We start from the raw sequence: 18,453 nt of genomic DNA on the forward strand, positions 1-18,453 counted from the left end.
GCAATTCTGTCAGATAATACTCAGTTTCTTCCTGAAAATGATTGCAAACACAAATTCTTTGGTATTATTATCTTCATTTAATTTGTCTTAATGAAAAAACACAAAAGAGAATGAAGCAAAAAGCAAAACATTGATCATTTCACACAAAACTCCCAAAATGGGCCAGACAAAAGTATTGGCACCCTCAGCTTAGTACTTGGTTGCACAACCTTTAGCCAAAATAACTGCCACCAACCGCTTCCGGTAACCATCAATGAGTTTCTTACAATGCTCTGCTGGAATTTTAGACCATTCTTCTTTGGCAAACTGCTCCAGGTCCCTGATATTTGAAGGGTGCCTTCTCCAAATTGCCATTTTTAGATCTCTCCACAGGTGTTCTATGAGATTCAGGTCTGGACTCATTGCTGGCCACCTTAGAAGTCGCCAGTGTTTTCTCTCAAACCATTGTCTAGTGCTTTTTGAAGTGTGCTTTGGGTCATTGTCCTGCTGGAAGACCTATCACCTCTGAGGGAGACCCAGCTTTCTCACACTGGGCCCTACATTATGCTGCAAAATTTGTTGGTAGTCTTCAGACTTCATAATGCCATGAACACGGTCAACCAGTCCAGCAAAGCAACCCCAAAACATCAGGGAACCTCCGCCATGTTTGACTGTAGGGACCGTGTTCTTTTCTTTGAATGCCTATTTTTTTCTCCTTTAAACTCTATGTTTATGCCTTTGCCCAAAAAGCTCTACTTTTGTCTCATCTGACCAGAGAACATTCTTCCAAAACGTTTTAGGCTTTTTCAGGTAAGTTTTGGAAAACTCCAGCCTGGCTTTTTTATGTCTCGGGGTAAGAAGTGGGGTCTTCCTGGGTCTCCTACCATACAGTCCCTTTTCATTCAGACGCCGACGGATAGTACGGGTTGACACTGTTGTACCCTCGGACTGCAGGGCAGCTTGAACTTGTTTGGATGTTAGTCGAGGTTCTTTATCCAATATCCACACAATCTTGCGTTGAAATCTCTTGTCAATTTTTCTTTTCCGTCCACATCTAGGGAGGTTAGCCACAGTGCCATGGGCTTTACACTTCTTGATGACACTGCGCACGGTAGACACAGGAACATTCAGGTCTTTGGAGATGGACTTGTAGCCTTGAGATTGCTCATGCTTCCTCACAATTTGGTTTCTCAAGTCCTCAGACAGTTCTTGGGTCTTCTTTCTTTTCTCCATGCTCAATGTGGTACACACAAGGACACAGGACAGAGGTTGAGTCAACTTTAATTCATGTCAACGGGCTGCAAGTGTGATTTAGTTATTGCCAACACCTGTTAGGTGCCACAGGTAAGTTACAGGTGCTGTTAATTACACAAATTAGAGAAGCATCACATGATTTTTCGAACAGTGCCAATACTTTTGTCCACCCTCTTTGTTATGTTTGGTGTGGAATTATATCCAATTTGGCTTTAGGACAATTCTTTTTGTGTTTTTTCATTTAAAACAAATTAAATGAAGATAATAATACCAAATAATTTGTGTTTGCAATCATTTTCTAGAAGAAACTGAGTATTATCTGACAGAATTGCAGGGGTGTCAATACTTTTGGCCACAACTGTATACACATCATCGGTCATGTCCCTGCACTCCATGCGGGCTCCTGCTCTGATCTAAACAGCTGTTTTGTGCCCCACCTGCCACTGATTGAATCACAATCTCCCACAGCTCTTAACATGTTAAATGCTGCTGTCAAACTCCGACAGCGGCATTTAACATGGCCACTCTGGAAGCGCGTCTCTGCCTATCGGCACCCGTCACATCATCAAGGGGTGCCGATGGGTTGGTATGACAACCTGGAGTCTGCAGGAGACCTCTGTAGTTTTCATAGCCGATCTGCTATGAGCGCCGGTCAGCGGTGAATGATCAAAGCATCGTATCTGTCCCAAAATGGTATTAATAAAAACGTCAGCTCAGTACACAAAAAATTAAGCCCTCACTGAGCCCCAGATCTTGAAAACTGGAGACACCACAGGTCTTGGAAAATAGCACCATTTTTCTTCACCACTTACAATAAAAAAAAACCCTATACACGTTCGGTATTGGAGAAATCATAATCGGCGGTCAGTTTTAGCATTTAGTGAACATGGAAGAAAAAAAAAAAAAAACACACAACTTTAGCTCCTTTCTTTTTTCAGTCAGAACTTTTTAATTGAACACCACAAAGAATTACCAACATTTGGCTTTTTTTATACAAACATTATGAGAAAAACAATAAAAAGAAAGAAAAACCAGTAAACAATACAACAACCGGTTACAATGAGATAAATCCCAATTTTGCTCTATAGTACGATGCTTTGGATATAGTAATTTTACATTTGTACAGACATAAATATCTGAACACTTCCTGACTGATTATTTTTCTCCCTATTGGGATATCAAAAGAAAAAGAATAGATCTAAGAAGGGGCAATTGTGTGGTCTGAGACAATTATTATCTGTGGACACCTTGGGTATAAGGATATAAATTCCCAGTTTACTGTAAGGAAATGGAGAATCGGTCCAGTATAGGATTTCTGAGAAGGGTTTCTGAAGCAATACCTGGGGTAATTACCCATTGTTCCCATATGTACTGTATATGAGAGCGTTCCTTTAATATAAGCTTCCCTTTCCAAGCATAGAGGGATATTTATCCTGGATTTTAGCTGTTATTGTTGGGGGAGAATTGTCTATCCAATGTAGAGCCAACAACTTTCTGGCTAAAATAATATTCTTGAGCTATTGCCATATGGGAGACTGGGTCTATGTCCTCTCCTAGGAGACAGATTTTAGGTTCCAACTGAAGTTATATCCCAAATACAGATAATACAAGAGCGATCCCCCTTCCAGTAGTCGCTAATATTCCCACGTCATATCAGGTGGGCATCATTGTGACCACATCTATGGCATGTGTCATCCATTCATAGTCCAATTTTTAAATAAAATACAAGGGGATCTATATCTCCTATGGATGAGAAGAATTTGGTACAATCTCTGTAACTCGAACAAGGAAAGTTTAGGTGTAAAATTCTCCCATTGCTCCTCAGATAAGGGACCCACATCCTCCTCCCTTTTTGTCTTAACTGTCGGGCCAGTAACTGCCTATAAATATGGGATATTAGACCTTTTATATCACTGCTGTAGGAATGGTATCTATTGTGGGATGTCTATCAATCAGTATGGCGTTTATTTTAAGTTGTGTACTATACACGACGCATTTGCAGATACTGATAAAACACCCCATGTGGAAGGTTAAAATCGGCCTTTATTTGTTCCAAGGTCTTGAATAATCCATCCCTCAAGAGTTGTGATACCAAACATATATGCCTATTCTATCCTCCCACTCACTAACATTTTGTCACGCCGCTCTCACCTGGAGGTGGGGCCTCGGGTCCGACGTCACCTCTTCCAGGGCCGCGCCCACTCCGGAGGTCTCATCGGGTGCGCACATGCACCTCTTGCACTTAGTCCCATAGTTGTGCTGCGCTCCTGCACGCACACGCGCTCTTCTCTGCTCTGCCTCTGGTCTCGTCCTTTCTACGTCCTGGAGGACCTGACCTGGAAGTCCAAGTGATCATGTGCTATATCAGGCTACCTCCCCATTTGGGAGGTGCCTGATTATTGTTGTGCTTCCTGGATTGGTCGGTTCCTTGCCTGGCTGCGCGCTGTACTCGGGTCATCTGCCCTTTTGCCCTGTCTCTGTGCTTTGCCCTGCTGTGCCTCCTGGCACATGCTCCATACTTATGATCTGCTCTGTACTCTCGGTTCAGTATCTAGCTCAGTTCAGTATCTAGCGCACTGCCATGTACACGCTCTGTACAGTTCTATACCCTGCGTACTCCTGAGGCCACACTTTGCACTTTCCGTTGCATCCTGCAAACACACTATTTCCTGTCTCCTGTGAGCCGGCCACCTGTTTCCAGCAGTCGTGTTATCTTACCTCCTTGGGCTTGCCCCTGACACTCCCTGTATAGGGGGTGGGCCTCACTAGGCCAGCTCGCCCAGGGAAGGTTGGTGCCACAACCTTGAGGGTCCACTCCAGAGTCATCACGGTATAACACATTTTTTAGTTTCTGTAGCTCTGGTAAGTTATATTTGTGCCATAAAAGAGTATAGATTGTATACCTTTCAATCCCCAGGATATTTTTACCCCTATCCTACACCTTATATATTAACCTTAGTGTAGGACATTTTAAGTCGTTTTCTTGAGGGGGCCCCATATCTAATACCAAGAATAGAAGCTTTCACTTGGTTCCTTCGATAAGTAGGTGCCCTGAAATTCCACAATATTTGCATGTACTTCATCTATGAAACTACCTTCGCTCCTTTCTAGTGTTAAGGGGCCTTTACACATAGCGATATCACTAAAGCGTCACCTATTTTGTGATGCAGCAGCGACATCGCTATGTGTGACCGGCTCCCCCGCTGTCTGTCGCTGATCGCGCGAGATCGTGCAGCTCCATTTCTCGTCGGGCGCTTCCTGATGGCGCCGACGAGCGATGCGTGGACGCGGGCGGGAGGACGTCAGGATTGCCGAGTCAGAAAGGTAAGTAATGACCGCTGCTGCGTCGCTACGTGAGATCTGCCTGTGTGGCAGCTCACTAGCGACCATTTAGCGATTCACCAGCGATCCTGACCGGGTCGTATCGTTGTCGGGATCGCTGGTGCATCACTAAATGTAAAGGGGCCTTTAGGCAGCTCTGCGTATACCTGGAGGGAAGCAAATTGTTTATTTTGTTTGATAAGGAGCTCAAACCGCTCAAGCAAATGGGAGACTCTAGTTGCTCTTTTTTTTTATTAGCTGGAATCCATGTTTTATCAGAATCCCACTGAGGACACATTTGACTGCTTCCCATTAAAATGGTAAGGCAGTTTCATCATTGTGAGGATCTGAAGTTGTGGTTGTAATAATCACCTATGCAGGTTAACAATGCTGCTTTTTATTCCTTATGTCCATGGTTTTACAAGAAACCCAGGTAAATGGCCAAAATACATTACCTTCAGTAGACAGGATCCACTCCCCAGGGCCAGTAGTCTCCATACCACCTTAGCAGACCGATGCTCACTGTCTCCCAACTTTTGTTTGGCCCTGTCCAGTCACTGTCCAGGCTCCTCCAGCAGACAAATAACACATCCAACATCCATGTATCCCGGAGCAATAGTTATTACTAAAGTTTGTGAAATCCAGAAGACAGGTCCATCAACTGTAGCAGGAAGATTCAGCCCAGCCGGCAACCAATGTCCAAAACTCCATAGGTCATCCATCCATGGCTCCAGGACCCCAGCCTACATCCTCTCCTCTCAACGTCACTCCTACAACTGCATTACTAACATGCGGCTTCATTTCCTCCCACCCACTTAAACATTTGCTTTTAGCTCAAAGAATTTAGAATATTCCACAAGCCCTTCACCTGGGACTGCACGTGAGACCCTTTTAGTGACGGCCCCCATGGGTCTACAATCCCCATCCACACAATAAGATTACTGGCTGGAAGAACAATGGAATGATTGAGTTCCTTGATTATAAATTGGGTTTGGCTTACGTATGCATAAGATCCAGCCTGCACGCCTTCCTCTGCTTACTGTCACGGAATAGAAACATTGATTCCTCAGTCTGAACTGATGATCAAGCAAATCTTTAATAAAACACAACAAAAATGTTGACGCAACCGAACCTATGCTCCGTGTTGGAAAAAGTCTGCATCCCTTAAAGCAGTGGATTCCACTGTACGTCCATTCGTCCAATACTCTTTAGTAAGTGGCCAGCTCCTCACAATCATGCTTATTTTTTTTTAAGGAGTCTATAGTCTCACAAAAGGCTGAGACACAGAGTGAGTCTTAAAGCAAATTATCATCTATGTTCCAACATCTGAAGCTTTGGTGGAGTTAGGTACAGTCATATTATAACCCTCAGTCAGAAGCAATGCCTTCACTAACGAGTTCAGGTACAAAGCGCCTGTTAGGCGCAGGCTAGGAAAATGCCTATAATATCTAATTTTCTCAATTTCAGTACTCTAAAATTGATCAGTGACCTTTATAGGGATGTAATAAAAGAGAGTACACATAATCAGGTGCAAAAAAAACATTTACTTATCATAAAAGTGCTAACTCTAAAAGTGCATACATTTCACAACTTCCGCCAAATAGCCCCCAGTTTTCAACACATAACTATTGTTAAAAAGTAAATATAGGAGAAAATACTTAAGTTTAAGGTACTTAAAATGGTATTCGACACATATTCATTCAGAATTAGATGTTAAAGGTTCACCAGAAAAAAAAAAAACACATTTGCAGAGCAAAGAGCAAGAATTGCACATCATTTTTGCATGTGTCAGGCAGGTTGCATTATGGCATTATGACATTCATAATTAAAAAGCCTTCTGTGTCTGCTTTCCAGATGCTTTACTGATGTCTCAATTAATTTTACTTGCATTTTGTATGGAGCATCTTATGGGGCCCATCATGAACTGTATGGAGCATTATATGGGGCTCCTTATTCAATATGGATATTCAAAAACATTTAACCTACTGATGTCTCAATTAATTTTACTTTTATTGGTATCTATTTTTATTTATGAAATTTACCAGTAGCAGCTGCATTTTCCACCCTAGGCTTATACGCGAGTCAATAAGTTTTCCCAGTTTTTTGTGGCAAAATTAGGGGGTCGGCTTATACACGAGCATATACGGTAATATGTTTCTATATCTTCTTCATCCTCATCACTCTCATCATCTTGCTCTGTTTCAGAATTAATTTCTCATACTTCCACCTTATCATGAGAATCAATCTCACTTTTTTCTTCTAAATCCTCATGCCATGTGGGGTCTGCATCATTATCATCATCTAACAGCATCTTCACTTCATCAGCAAGAAGGGGTTTTGACAAATCATACATTTTCCTCTCCATTTCAGAAGATAATCTGAAGCAAGAGATAGAATATGTGTTAGTGGACAATGTGCCTGAGAAGCACTTTCATTTTTAAGAAAACCTTACTTATTTCACTGAAATAAGCACAAACTTTGCACTATCTATTCATAAAACAAGCTAAATTAACAATTGTGATGACTAAAAACATAAAATACCAACCTTATAAAGTGTGACGTGTTCGGGAACAATGTGCCTGAGAAGCCAGCACAGTCACATCTTCTCTCCTGAGTCTCTGCAGTACAACTGTGAGATCAGGTTTAGTAAAGCATCAAGTCAGGAAAATATTGTGGGGAGGGGGATTTACTGACAATCTGGTGAGAAGGGGGGAGATGAAACAAAAAGAGCTGTGCCTATCAGATCAATTGGTTCCTGACGGAGGGTTAACAGTGGGTCTTTGCAAGTACTTCTTGGTAACAGATTAGCTTCACACAGGCGTCTTCTAATGGTCACAGTACTCACAGGTAACTTGAGACTGTCTGAGATCATCCTGGAGCCGATCATTGGCTGAGCCTTTGCCATTCTGGCTATTCTTCCATCCATTCGAATGGTCGTCTTTCGTTTTCTTCCACATCTCTCTGGTTTGTAAAGCCTTAAGGGGCCTTTACACATAGCGATATCGCTAGCAATATCGCTAAAACGTCACCAATTTTGTGACGCAGCAGCGATATCGCTATGTGTGATACTTACCACCGACCGGCTCCCCCGCTGTCTGTCGCTGATCGCGTGAGATCGGCCGGGTCCATTTCTCGTCGGTGGCCTCCTGCTGGTGCCGACGAGCGACGCGTGGACGCGGACGGAGGACGTCAGGATCGCCGAGTCTGAAAGGTAAGTAACGACCGCTGCTCCGTCACTACATCGCTGTGAGATCTGCCTGTTTGGCAGCTAACTAGCGACCATTTAGCAATGCACCAGCGATCCTGACCGGGTCATATCGTGGTCGGGATCGCTGGTGCATCGCTAAATGTAAAGGGGCCTTTAGAGATCCTGTTAGCTGAACAGCCGATCATTGTCTGAACTTCTCTATAAGTTTTTCTCTCTCCAAACAACTTTTTAATCAAAGTATGCAGTTCTTCTGAACAATGTCTCGAATGACCCATATTTCTCAGGCTTTCAAGGAGAAATGCATGTACAACATGTCCTGGCTTCACCCTTAGATAAGGGCCACCTGATTCCCATCGGTTTCCTCACAGAATGATGGACCTCTATAATTGATCTCCTCACTGCTATTATTTTGAAAACACCCCCTTTCAATTAATTATTCTAATACATACTCAAAAACCTGCAGATCATGAAAGTCAGGTGGTTTTCTTAGAATTTTCTGCACCAACTGGTAAATTGTTTGACATGTGGTAATATAATTTATACTAAAATCAGTGATTAATCTGGTTAGTCCTAATAGACTACTATTATTTTGAACTCTACTGTATGGTGGAACGGCAACAACGTTAGACGTCTATGGGAAGCCATCAACCATCTAAAATTTTAAATCTGTGGTATTCTAATAATCTACTATTTTTCGTCTAATTCTGTCTGTCTGTAAAGGAAATCCTGCGTCGCCGATTTGTCGCGCCCGACCAGCCGCGACCAATCAGCGACAGGCGCAGTCCTGCTGTGAATGACGTCACCAGCAGGGGAGGAGAAGCCAGAGAGCAGGAGAAATCAGTGGTCCCGGAGCAGATCTTCCAGGGCTGTGTGCCCTATGAAAATGAAGTTACAACCAATTCCTGACCCCTCAGCACTCAAGGGGCAGCTCCAAGGAAGGCAGCAGAAGATGTTCCGATACAATATGAGCACCGATACGGATATCTCTGACAGCGATGATGTCACCAGCCTGGGAGGAGAAGCCAGGGAGCAGGAGGAGACAGCAGTCCACAGCAGTGTGCCTGGTGAAAAAAAGTCCAAAATAGATCGCAGACCCCTCAGGCCATGAGGGACATCCCGAAGGAAGGTGAGAGAGGAAGATCCAAGATAATTTGAGCACCGACCCGGATACCGCTGACGTCAATGAGGGTGGAGGAAGATGGCGCCCGCAGCAATCCTCCACAGGAACGTCACCAACGATGTGCCCTGCCTTAACTTGATCAGAGGAGGGCGAAAACCCCCCGGTCTGCAAGTGGCAAGCCTAAGGCAGGACGCAGATGCTGTTCAGAAGGAAATCTCCATACTGCCCGAACACCGGGTAGCGGTGACGTCACCACAGAGGAGGAAGATGGCGCGTGCAGCATATTCTAGCATACCCGATGCGTTAGAATCGGGCCACCATCTAGTCAGAAATAAACAACAAGCACTACTTTCCATCGACTTGGATATATTCCTCTATGAAATACATACAGCGATTGTACATATTATCATTGCAGCAAGAGTTAAAGTAGCGAGCTATTGGAAGATCCATAAATTCCGTCCATTGGTGAAAATCATCGCATTGATGAATACAAATTGCTTATCAGAAAAAATAATATCTTTATCTAACAATATATTGCAATTTCTCAAAAAATGAACATTTGGCTGTCTGTTTGAACACTGCGATTATATAATGTTGAAATCTCACAGAATATAACTTTTAATACAGATTTATTGTCATCACCCTTGTGAGGTAGCGCTGTCATTTAAGTAGGGGATCACTCGCTTGGCAGCCACAAAATCAGATCTGGCACAGGTTTTCCATAAAGCAGTATAGTCCATGCGGTTTATTAAACATCATAAACCATGACCAGCAATACTGTATATAAACAGCATAGCGTCCATGACGGAGCTTCACTCTGTTAGCTATGTCCAATACGCAGGCTTTTCAGCCTCAGTTATATCTCACCCGTCAGGGTTCTCTCATGGCTGCTTCTCCATACTGCAGACATTCATTCCCTCCAGGGAACTCTCAGGCACTTGCAGCCATTACTCACAGCGTCCACACGTGCTGTCAGGCAGGAAGCCCCATCTCAGCGGGACCTTCCACACTGGACCAACCGGGTCCAAGCATTCACCACCTGTGACCTACCCTGGCCACATTATATGGTCCATAGCCACGCCCACCGGGTCACGACTGACCTCATCACAGGTCCTTCAAGCATTTACACACTCTTTCCAACAGTGCTTTAAACACACCCCCTGGGTGGGTTTGTAGGTAACCATGCCCGCCCATCTCTCGTGTTACCTGGAGACTTCTCCCTTACACATTGAAACAACACCTCAGCAATATCATTGCTGAACAACACGCAAGTCTCCATCTCAAAGCCACCCACTTTGGGATACATAACAGCCATTCCGTATTCTGCCATTCATCCACTCTCCTGGGACATCCACACAGCGCCCCCTAGTGGACACAGTGGTCACTACACCACACCCTATTTCCCTCATAATCCCCAACAATGTGTTGTATAACGGTTATCTTGTGTCGTTGTAAACAGGAAACCAAAGAATTATACTGAACACAATGTCATGTCGAAGTTCAATGATTTTATTGTTATTATGATGTAATATTTGACATTTTGTTTATAAATAAAAATGCATAGTTTAGAAAAAAATCCCTGATGGTATTAAGTGGGGGAGTGAATATTACAAATTTAATGCACTAGGGTAGAATATGGAAGTAATAAATCTATTGTTGAACTTATTTGCACCATGTGTTTTATTCACACATAGGTTTAGAGCACAAACATGAACAATCTACAGGGTACATATAAACACACACACACACACAACACTTCTGCATGGACAGTGCATGCACACTCAGCTCTGCTACATATGCACATTTACATACACACAGCTCTGCTACATATGCACATTTACATACACACAGCACTTGTATATATGGCCATTTACATACACACAGCTCGGGTAAATAGTCACACTTACATACATACAGCTCTACTACATATGCACATTTTTATACACACACACACACACACACTGTATATACATTACTCCATATTGCAATTCCTTCCAGGTCATGTGATTGATCTGAAAGGACCTTGAGCTAGTCAGGTGGAAGGTCTTCAGCTGCTCACTCAAGAGGAGCAGAATCTGTGCAGGTCCTGGTAGCTTCCTCTCCTGCTCCGCACCAGTTAGGCTGCTTTCACACATCCGGCTTTTTGAACACGGCGCGATGCGGCGAAATTTGGAACAACCGGATCCGGTATTGTCCCAAAGAGTTGTATTGCCGCTGCACCGTGCCGGATTGGTATGCGGCGCATCCGGTTTTTGCCGGACACGGCAAAAAGTAGCCGTCCGGATTTTCTCAGAGCGCATGCACAGAGACTGATTCTCGCGCTGCTCTTTTAAATTTGGGCGCCACCGTTTCCGGCCACACAATCATCCGGTGTCTCTGGCACATCCCGGATCCGCCCCTACGGCTTTTCGCCGCACGGCGCCGGAGACACAAAGCCGGATGTGTGAAAGTAGCCTTAGACAAGTCTGGGGCTGGAATAGAGAGCACAGTTGTCTTACGGATCAGGAAGGACACTGTCTCAGTGTTCGCCTCTGTCACAGGAAGCTGCCTCCAGCCTATAAGGCACACTCACTTATTAGTAAGGTTTTTTCTTTCTAAAATTGTGGCTTATAGCCCAAAAATACGGTAAGTTCTAAAGTAGTTTTCCTTTCTCATATAATTACACGACTGTCTGTTATAGGATTTTGTACAATTTGCCAATAGCATAAATAGTTTCTCTCCGTCTGAGCTATTTTTGATGGTAAACAAAATACGATTTTCCAGTAATTCACATTCTAGGCATGAGAATGACTTCTCTCGGTGTGTGATTTTTGATATTTAAAGGAGTTGTCCACTATTCAAAACAAAAATCCCATGCCGGTGCTGTTGCAGCGGTGTCGGCACTTGTGTTCCCAGAGCTCATGTGATGTTGTTGCTTCTTGTGAGCCCTGTGCCCAATCATTGCTGGCATCACTGTATCCACCTTTGGACAAATAGAGCATCAGGAGAAATACAGAGAGCAGCCGCAGCCCTGGCTTCCTGTTGATGTTCAATATGTCCAAAGACAGGTACAGTGAAGCCGGCGCTGATTGGGCGTAGGGCTTGTGTGATGTAACAACCTCACATAAGCCTTGGTAACGCAAGTGCTAACACCGCTGGATCAGCACTGGCACGGAAAACGAGTTTGAATGTTTTTATTTTAACGAGGCCAAACATAAGGAATGACTTGTCCTAGCAGTGGACAACCCCTTTAAAAAAAATATAATTTTCTGTTGAAACATATCCAACATTCTGAACATGAAAAAGGGTTCTACCATGTGTGACCTCTCTGATGTTTATTTCCGTGTAAAGCATCTCCTACATTTACCCTAGAATGCGTGACGTCACAAATCTACACTTTTTTGTAATGGGTGCCTTTTAACCCCTTGCTGACATGAAACGTACTATCCCGTCCACGGTACCCGGGCCAATATGACCGGGGACGGGATAGTACATCTAAGCGATCAGCAGTGCTCCCGTGGGGGGGGGGGGTGCCGCTGATCACGGCCGGGTTTCAGCTGATTATCACAACTGACACCCAGCACTATGTGTCAGGGGCGGTCACAGACCGCCCCCGACACGTTAACCCCTGGCACACTGCGATTAAACATGGTCGTGTACCGGGGGATTAGGGAAGCATCGGTAGGGAGGGGGCAGTGTTTCCCTGAGATACCCAAAGCAGCGCGATGTGCTGCACTGCTCTGAGGGTCAACTCGTCCCGCAAAAAATAAGATCTCATATGACTCGGTGGGTCAAAATATGGAAAAATTATAGCTCTCAAAATGTGGCGATTCAAAAACTATTTTTACAATAAAAAGCGTCTTTTAGCATATGACAGTTGCCAAACATAATAAAACGCCATAAATAGTAAATCAAACCTGCCTTTATCACCTCCTTAGTTAGGGAAAAATAATAAAATTAAAAAAAAAAAAAAAAAAAAAAAAAATGTATTTAATTTCCATTTTCCCATTAGGGTTAGGGCTGAGATTAGGGTTAGGGGTGTGTTGGGGTTACAGTTGGAGTTAGAATTGGGGGGGGTTTCCACTGTTTAGGCACATCAGCTGCTCACCAAACGCAACATGGCATCTGATCTCAATTCTCACAGATTGTAAGCTTGTGAGCAGGGCCCTCATTCCTCTTGGTATCTGTTATGATCTATGTGATTATTGTTATGCTGTAATGTCTATCATCTGTACAAGTCCCCTCTGAAATGTAAAGTGCTGCAGAATATGTTGGCACTATAGAAATAAAAATTATTAATTCCAGCCAATTCTGCGTTGAAAAAGTCAAACGGTGCTCCTTCCCTTCCAAGCTCTGCCATGCGCCCAAACAGTGGTTTACCCCCACATATGGGGTATCAGCCTACTCAGGACAAATTGGACAACTTTTGTGGTCTAATTTCTCCTGTTACCCTTAGTAAAATAAAAACATTGGGGACTAAAAGATCATGTTTGTGGAAAAAATATGATTTTTTTTATTTTCACGCCCGGGCGTTATAAACTTCTGTGAAGCACTTGGGGGTTCAAAGTGCTCACCACACATCTAGATAAGTTCCTTACGGGGTCTAGTTTCCAAAATGGGGTCACTTGTGGGGGTTTCCACTGTTTAGGCACATCAGGGGCTCTCCAAACATGACAATCGTCCGTGACAAGTGTCCGATCTGAATTCCAACCAATTTTGCAGTGAAAAAGTCAAATGGCGCTCCTTCCCTTCTGAGCTCTGCCATGCACCGAAACAGTGGTTTCCCCCCCCACATATCAGGAATCAGCGTACTCAGGACAAATTGCACAATAACTTTTGCAGTCCAATTTCTCCTGTTACCCTTGGTAAAATAAACAAAATTGGACCTGAAGTAATTTGTTACACCCGGTCCCTGTCCTGGCCCCGCCCAGGTCTACACCCGTTCCCTGTCCTGGCGCTGCGTCCAGGTCTACCGTTGCCCTCCATTCTGGGCACTCACCTCGTGCCTCGCACGCTGTCCTTAGGCAGCAGCTGGTTCCGTGTCTCATGCTGCTGCTCAGCATTCAGGTCTCTCCTCCCCTGCCCCCACCTCCTGGCGTCCTGTCGGCAGATCTGTAACTAAAGCTATTAGGGCACGCCTGCATGCTCTCCTGCCTTCTTAAAGGGACAGCGTGCATTTTTCAAAAAGGGCAATTATCCAATGGCAGTGCAATGGCTACTATTTCTGGCCTCTCCTCCATAGGGAGAGCGCCGGAGCAACGAGTATTAATCATTGCTATATCCGGATCTCTTGCCAACCTGTCTGCGCTGCGTCTGCAGTCTCTGTGCATTCTCTAATGCTACCTGTCTCCACAGAATATCAGTATCCTGATCATCCTGGTTATATCTGCAACCATATGGGCGAAAGCCATCCTGTTCCACCAACAGCCATCCAAGTCCGAGGACTGTGTCAAGGTCACTGGAACCAGCTACTTACCAACTACCCGGATCCAGGACCCGTTTCATTACGGACTCTGCTGTCACTTCTGTTATCCCTTTTGTTCCCGCTGGGACAGCTGCCAGGTGTCCGGGGTCTAACTGGAGGTAGCACCTGTGTCCTCCGGGTATTCCATTCTGGTCCTGTCTGAGGGGCTTTACTACGGGCACCCGGGGCTCACTAGTTACGCCCCCTTCGGAGCCCCCCGGACCATGATCCCGAGGTTCCATTTTAAAAATAAAAAAACGAATGTGACCTTCACCATCTCTGCCTCCGCTTCCATTCGTTACATAATTTTTTTGTGAAAAAAGTTAAATGTTCATTTTTTTTTTTAAACATTCAAAAAATTCCCGTGAAGCACCTGAAGGGTTAATAAACTTCTTGAATGTGGTTTTGAGCACCTTGAGGGGTGCAGTTTTTAGAATGGTGTCACTTTTGGGTATTTTCTATCATATAGACCCCTCAAAGTGACTTCAAATGTGATGTGGTCCCTAAAAATAAAATAGTGTTGTAAAAATGAGAAATCGCTGGTCAACTTTTAACCCTTATAACTTCCTAAAAAAAAAAAAATTAAAAAAAAAATATTTAGTCCCTACATTGAGCTGATGTAAAGTAAATACGTGGGAAATGTTACTTAAGTTTTTTGTGTGCCATATCTCTGTGATTTAAGGGCATAAAAATTCAAAGTTGGAAAATTGCAAAATTTTCAAATTTTTTGCCAAATTTCCGTTTTTTTTTTCACAAATAAACGCAAGTTATATCAATTAAATTTTACCTCTAACATCTAGTACAATATGTCACGAGAAAACAATGTCAGAATCATTGGGATCCATGGAAGCGTTCCAGAGTTACTACCCTATAAAGGGACAGTGGTCAGAATTGTAAAAATTGGCCCGGTCATGAACGTGCAAACCACCCTTGGGGGTAAAGGGGTTAATTCCCCGGGCAAATCATATGGAGAAACTCACATAAATAACTTTTACAAGTTTATTTCAAAATAAGATATGAATAATGCACAATATTTTAATTATAATTTTTTGCAGAAAACATAAAAAAATATTTTTTTTTCCAAATTTCAAACAAAGCTATCAAAAACACACAAAGGTATATAAATCTAGAGTAAACTAACTGCAGCTACATTTCTTTTCAAACTTTTCCTTTTCAATTTTCTTGGTCTTTCAAACAATTTTCCCACGTTATCTTTTCTGAAGAATGTTCTTTGCAGACATTTTCCCCACAAGTGGTACAATATCGCTCAGTTTTCCTATCTATAAGGAAATAATTACCACCATATTAAGTGGCCCTTTAAGTCAATATCCAGCTCTTTACGAGATTACAGATATGACAAGGTATCCATCCACAGACAGCTGTATCGGGGTGTTGCCTCTCATCAGTGTGGAGTAGGATTCTGACTAGGTGGGAGCAATGCCTAGTAGACCAACATCACGAAACAATCACTGACCTCAGGGAGACCAGTCAAAGAAAACACTGCGGCAGCCGGCAAAGGCGCTCAATCAGTGAAATCCTAGGTGCATTGCGCCCTGGGAAATACGAATATGCAAATAAAGTCCGTAGAGCCTCATTTAAGAGTCTCAAACACGGGACTAGCCAGATCTTCCTCCAGGGAAGAACCCAGCCAAGGAGTGGCTCTTTTCGGAAACCACCATATTAAGTGGCCCTTTTTAGATAGGAAATTTCTTGGACAAATGAAACAACGCTTTCGTTTTCTTTCTCCTGGCCCTGGAGCTGCTCTTATATTTTATACTTTCTTTTAGGTGGTGTACAATTCTCTGGATTTTTGTGGCTCACAAGCTCTACCCTTTGCAAGCTTCTTATAGAAACAAAGACTGAAAATGAGTCAAACTTCCTCCCAACATCACATAATCACAGGTCCTTCAGCAATTAGCTCACAGTGTATACTGTCCTCATTAAGGGTACTTCACACTAAGCGAGATCGCTGATGCGTCACCGATTTTGTGACGCAACAGCGATCTTGCCAACGATCTCATTGCGTGTGACACTTAGCAGCGACCAGGTCCCCACTGCTTTGTCACTGATCGTGCTGGAATGTCCTGGGCCATTTTTTGATCGCTTGTGTCCCGCTGGCCAGCATGCATTGCTGTGTTTGAAACCGACGAGCGACCTAGTTAGCGACTCAGAAATCATGGACGCAGGCGGGAGTCGTCAGAATCGCTGCTGTGTGACACTAAGCGATGCACCAGAGATCCCGACGAGATCGTTGCTGCGTCGTTGGGTAAATTTGACTGTTTGAAGCTTACTAGCGACCTCTTAGCGATGCACCAGCGATCCTTACCAGGTCGTATCGTTGTCGGGATCGCAGGTGTGTCGCTATGTGCAACGGTACTCTTACTCTCTACACAGCTCATTGCTGTGTTCAGAAGAACCTGAGATGATATCATGGCCTTATCACTTCCTCCCAAAATCATGTGATATCCTCACATGGCATGATCCACCCCCCTGGCCCCTTCACCAGCAACCTTCACTACAAATAAAGTAACTTGAGACACAAACACTGTTGAGTATATGATAAAAATAGCAGGGGCCTAAAAGGCCCCCATTCCGTACAGGTGTGGTTCTCCCCAAAAAAGCATTGTTATACCAAATGCCTATCAAAAAAATTATATGAACAACTGGATATTACCAACAATGACATACTTGAGGAATACCTAGAGTTTTCAAAATTCTGACTAAAGTAATTTTGCAGAAAATAGCAACAAAGTAAGCGCCGGGGCCTAAAATGCCCCCGGTTCGCATTCTAGGGTTAAGAACATGAAAAAGGCTTCTCCCCTATGTGAGTTCTTTGATGATTAAGAAGAGAATATTTATTCAAAAAACATTTTTCACATTCTGAACAGGAAAAAGGCTTCTCTCCAGTGTGAATTCTCTGATGCCTAACCAAAGCAGATTTCTGGTTAAAACATTTCCCACATTCTGAACAGAAAAAAGGCTTCTCTCCTGTATGAATTCTCTGATGATTAACCAAGTCTGATTTCTGATTAAAACATTTTTCACATTCTGAACATGAAAATGGCTTCTCTCCTGTGTGAGTTCTGTGGTGGGTAACAAATTCTGATTTGCGTGTAAAACATTTCCCACATTCTGAACAGGAAAAAGGCTTCTCCCCTGTGTGAGTTATTTGGTGAATAACAAGATGTGCTTTATGGTGAAAACATTTCTCACATTCTGAACATGAAAATGGCTTCTCTCCTGTGTGAGTTCTGTGGTGGTTAACAAAATTTGATTTGCGTGTAAAACACTTCCCACATTCTGAACAGGAAAAAGGCTTCTCCCCTGTGTGAATTCTCTGGTGTCTAAGAAGATTTGATTTATGGTTAAAACATTTTCCACACTCTGAACATGACAATGCCTTTTCTCTTGTGTGAGTTCTCTGGTGTCTAACAAGATTTGATTTCTTGTTAAAACATCTCCCGCACTTGAAACAAGAAAAACTATTCTCCGCTGTGAGATTTTTTTGATGTTTAAGAAAAGACTTTTCAACAGGAAAATTATTTCCACATTTTGAACGAGAAAATTGCATCTTTACTTTAAGAGCAGTTTGTTTTTTAATGCTTATTTTGTGACTTTGAGTTTCCTTAGTAGTCAGTAATGAATCAGAAGATTTGACCTGTTTCATGGGATCAGATGACAGATCTTTGCTGTGAAGGGATGATGGTATATCTGGAGTAATGGCAATTGTATTCTGTGGGATCTCAAGATCATCTGATTTAAAAACTGAAGAGGTCAGCTGTTCCTCTGATCTCCTGGCACAGTCATCTGCCAAAAATAAAACTAATTATTTTTGAATAAAATATCCTTGAAATTTATGTTTTTGAATATTTCTACTTACACGGTCTAAAAAAATGGCAAGCTATGTAAAAATATTGAGTTAATCACTAAGACAATGACAGTTCAGTCTAGTAGTAAATATCATAGTATGAACCAGTAGACCGTGGTGTTCAACTGTTTATTCTGCCTCAAAAATATGAAATAAAAAGCCACCAGACAATATTATGTAAGCAAAAACAATACCAATAATAACTTCTATTCATCTCACAAAAAAACAAGTCACCACTCAGGTTAATCATCTGTCAATGG

The 18,453-nt window shown here is 43.1% G+C and overlaps 1 protein-coding gene across 1 annotated transcript in view; it reads right to left on the bottom strand.

Moving 5' to 3' along the window:
* The window catches only part of LOC141094187 (uncharacterized), a 154,939-nt gene that overhangs the window by 111,844 nt on the left and 24,642 nt on the right, over nt 1-18,453 (bottom strand). Inside the window, 1 exon segment of the mRNA XM_073579945.1 lies at nt 17,203-18,132. Within this exon segment, the coding sequence (XP_073436046.1) occupies nt 17,203-18,132 (930 nt within the window).

This window comes from Dendrobates tinctorius, unplaced genomic scaffold, assembly GCF_039654945.1.
Source record: "Dendrobates tinctorius isolate UK_male_01 unplaced genomic scaffold, ASM3965494v1 ptg000063l, whole genome shotgun sequence".
NCBI lineage: Eukaryota > Metazoa > Chordata > Amphibia > Anura > Dendrobatidae > Dendrobates > Dendrobates tinctorius.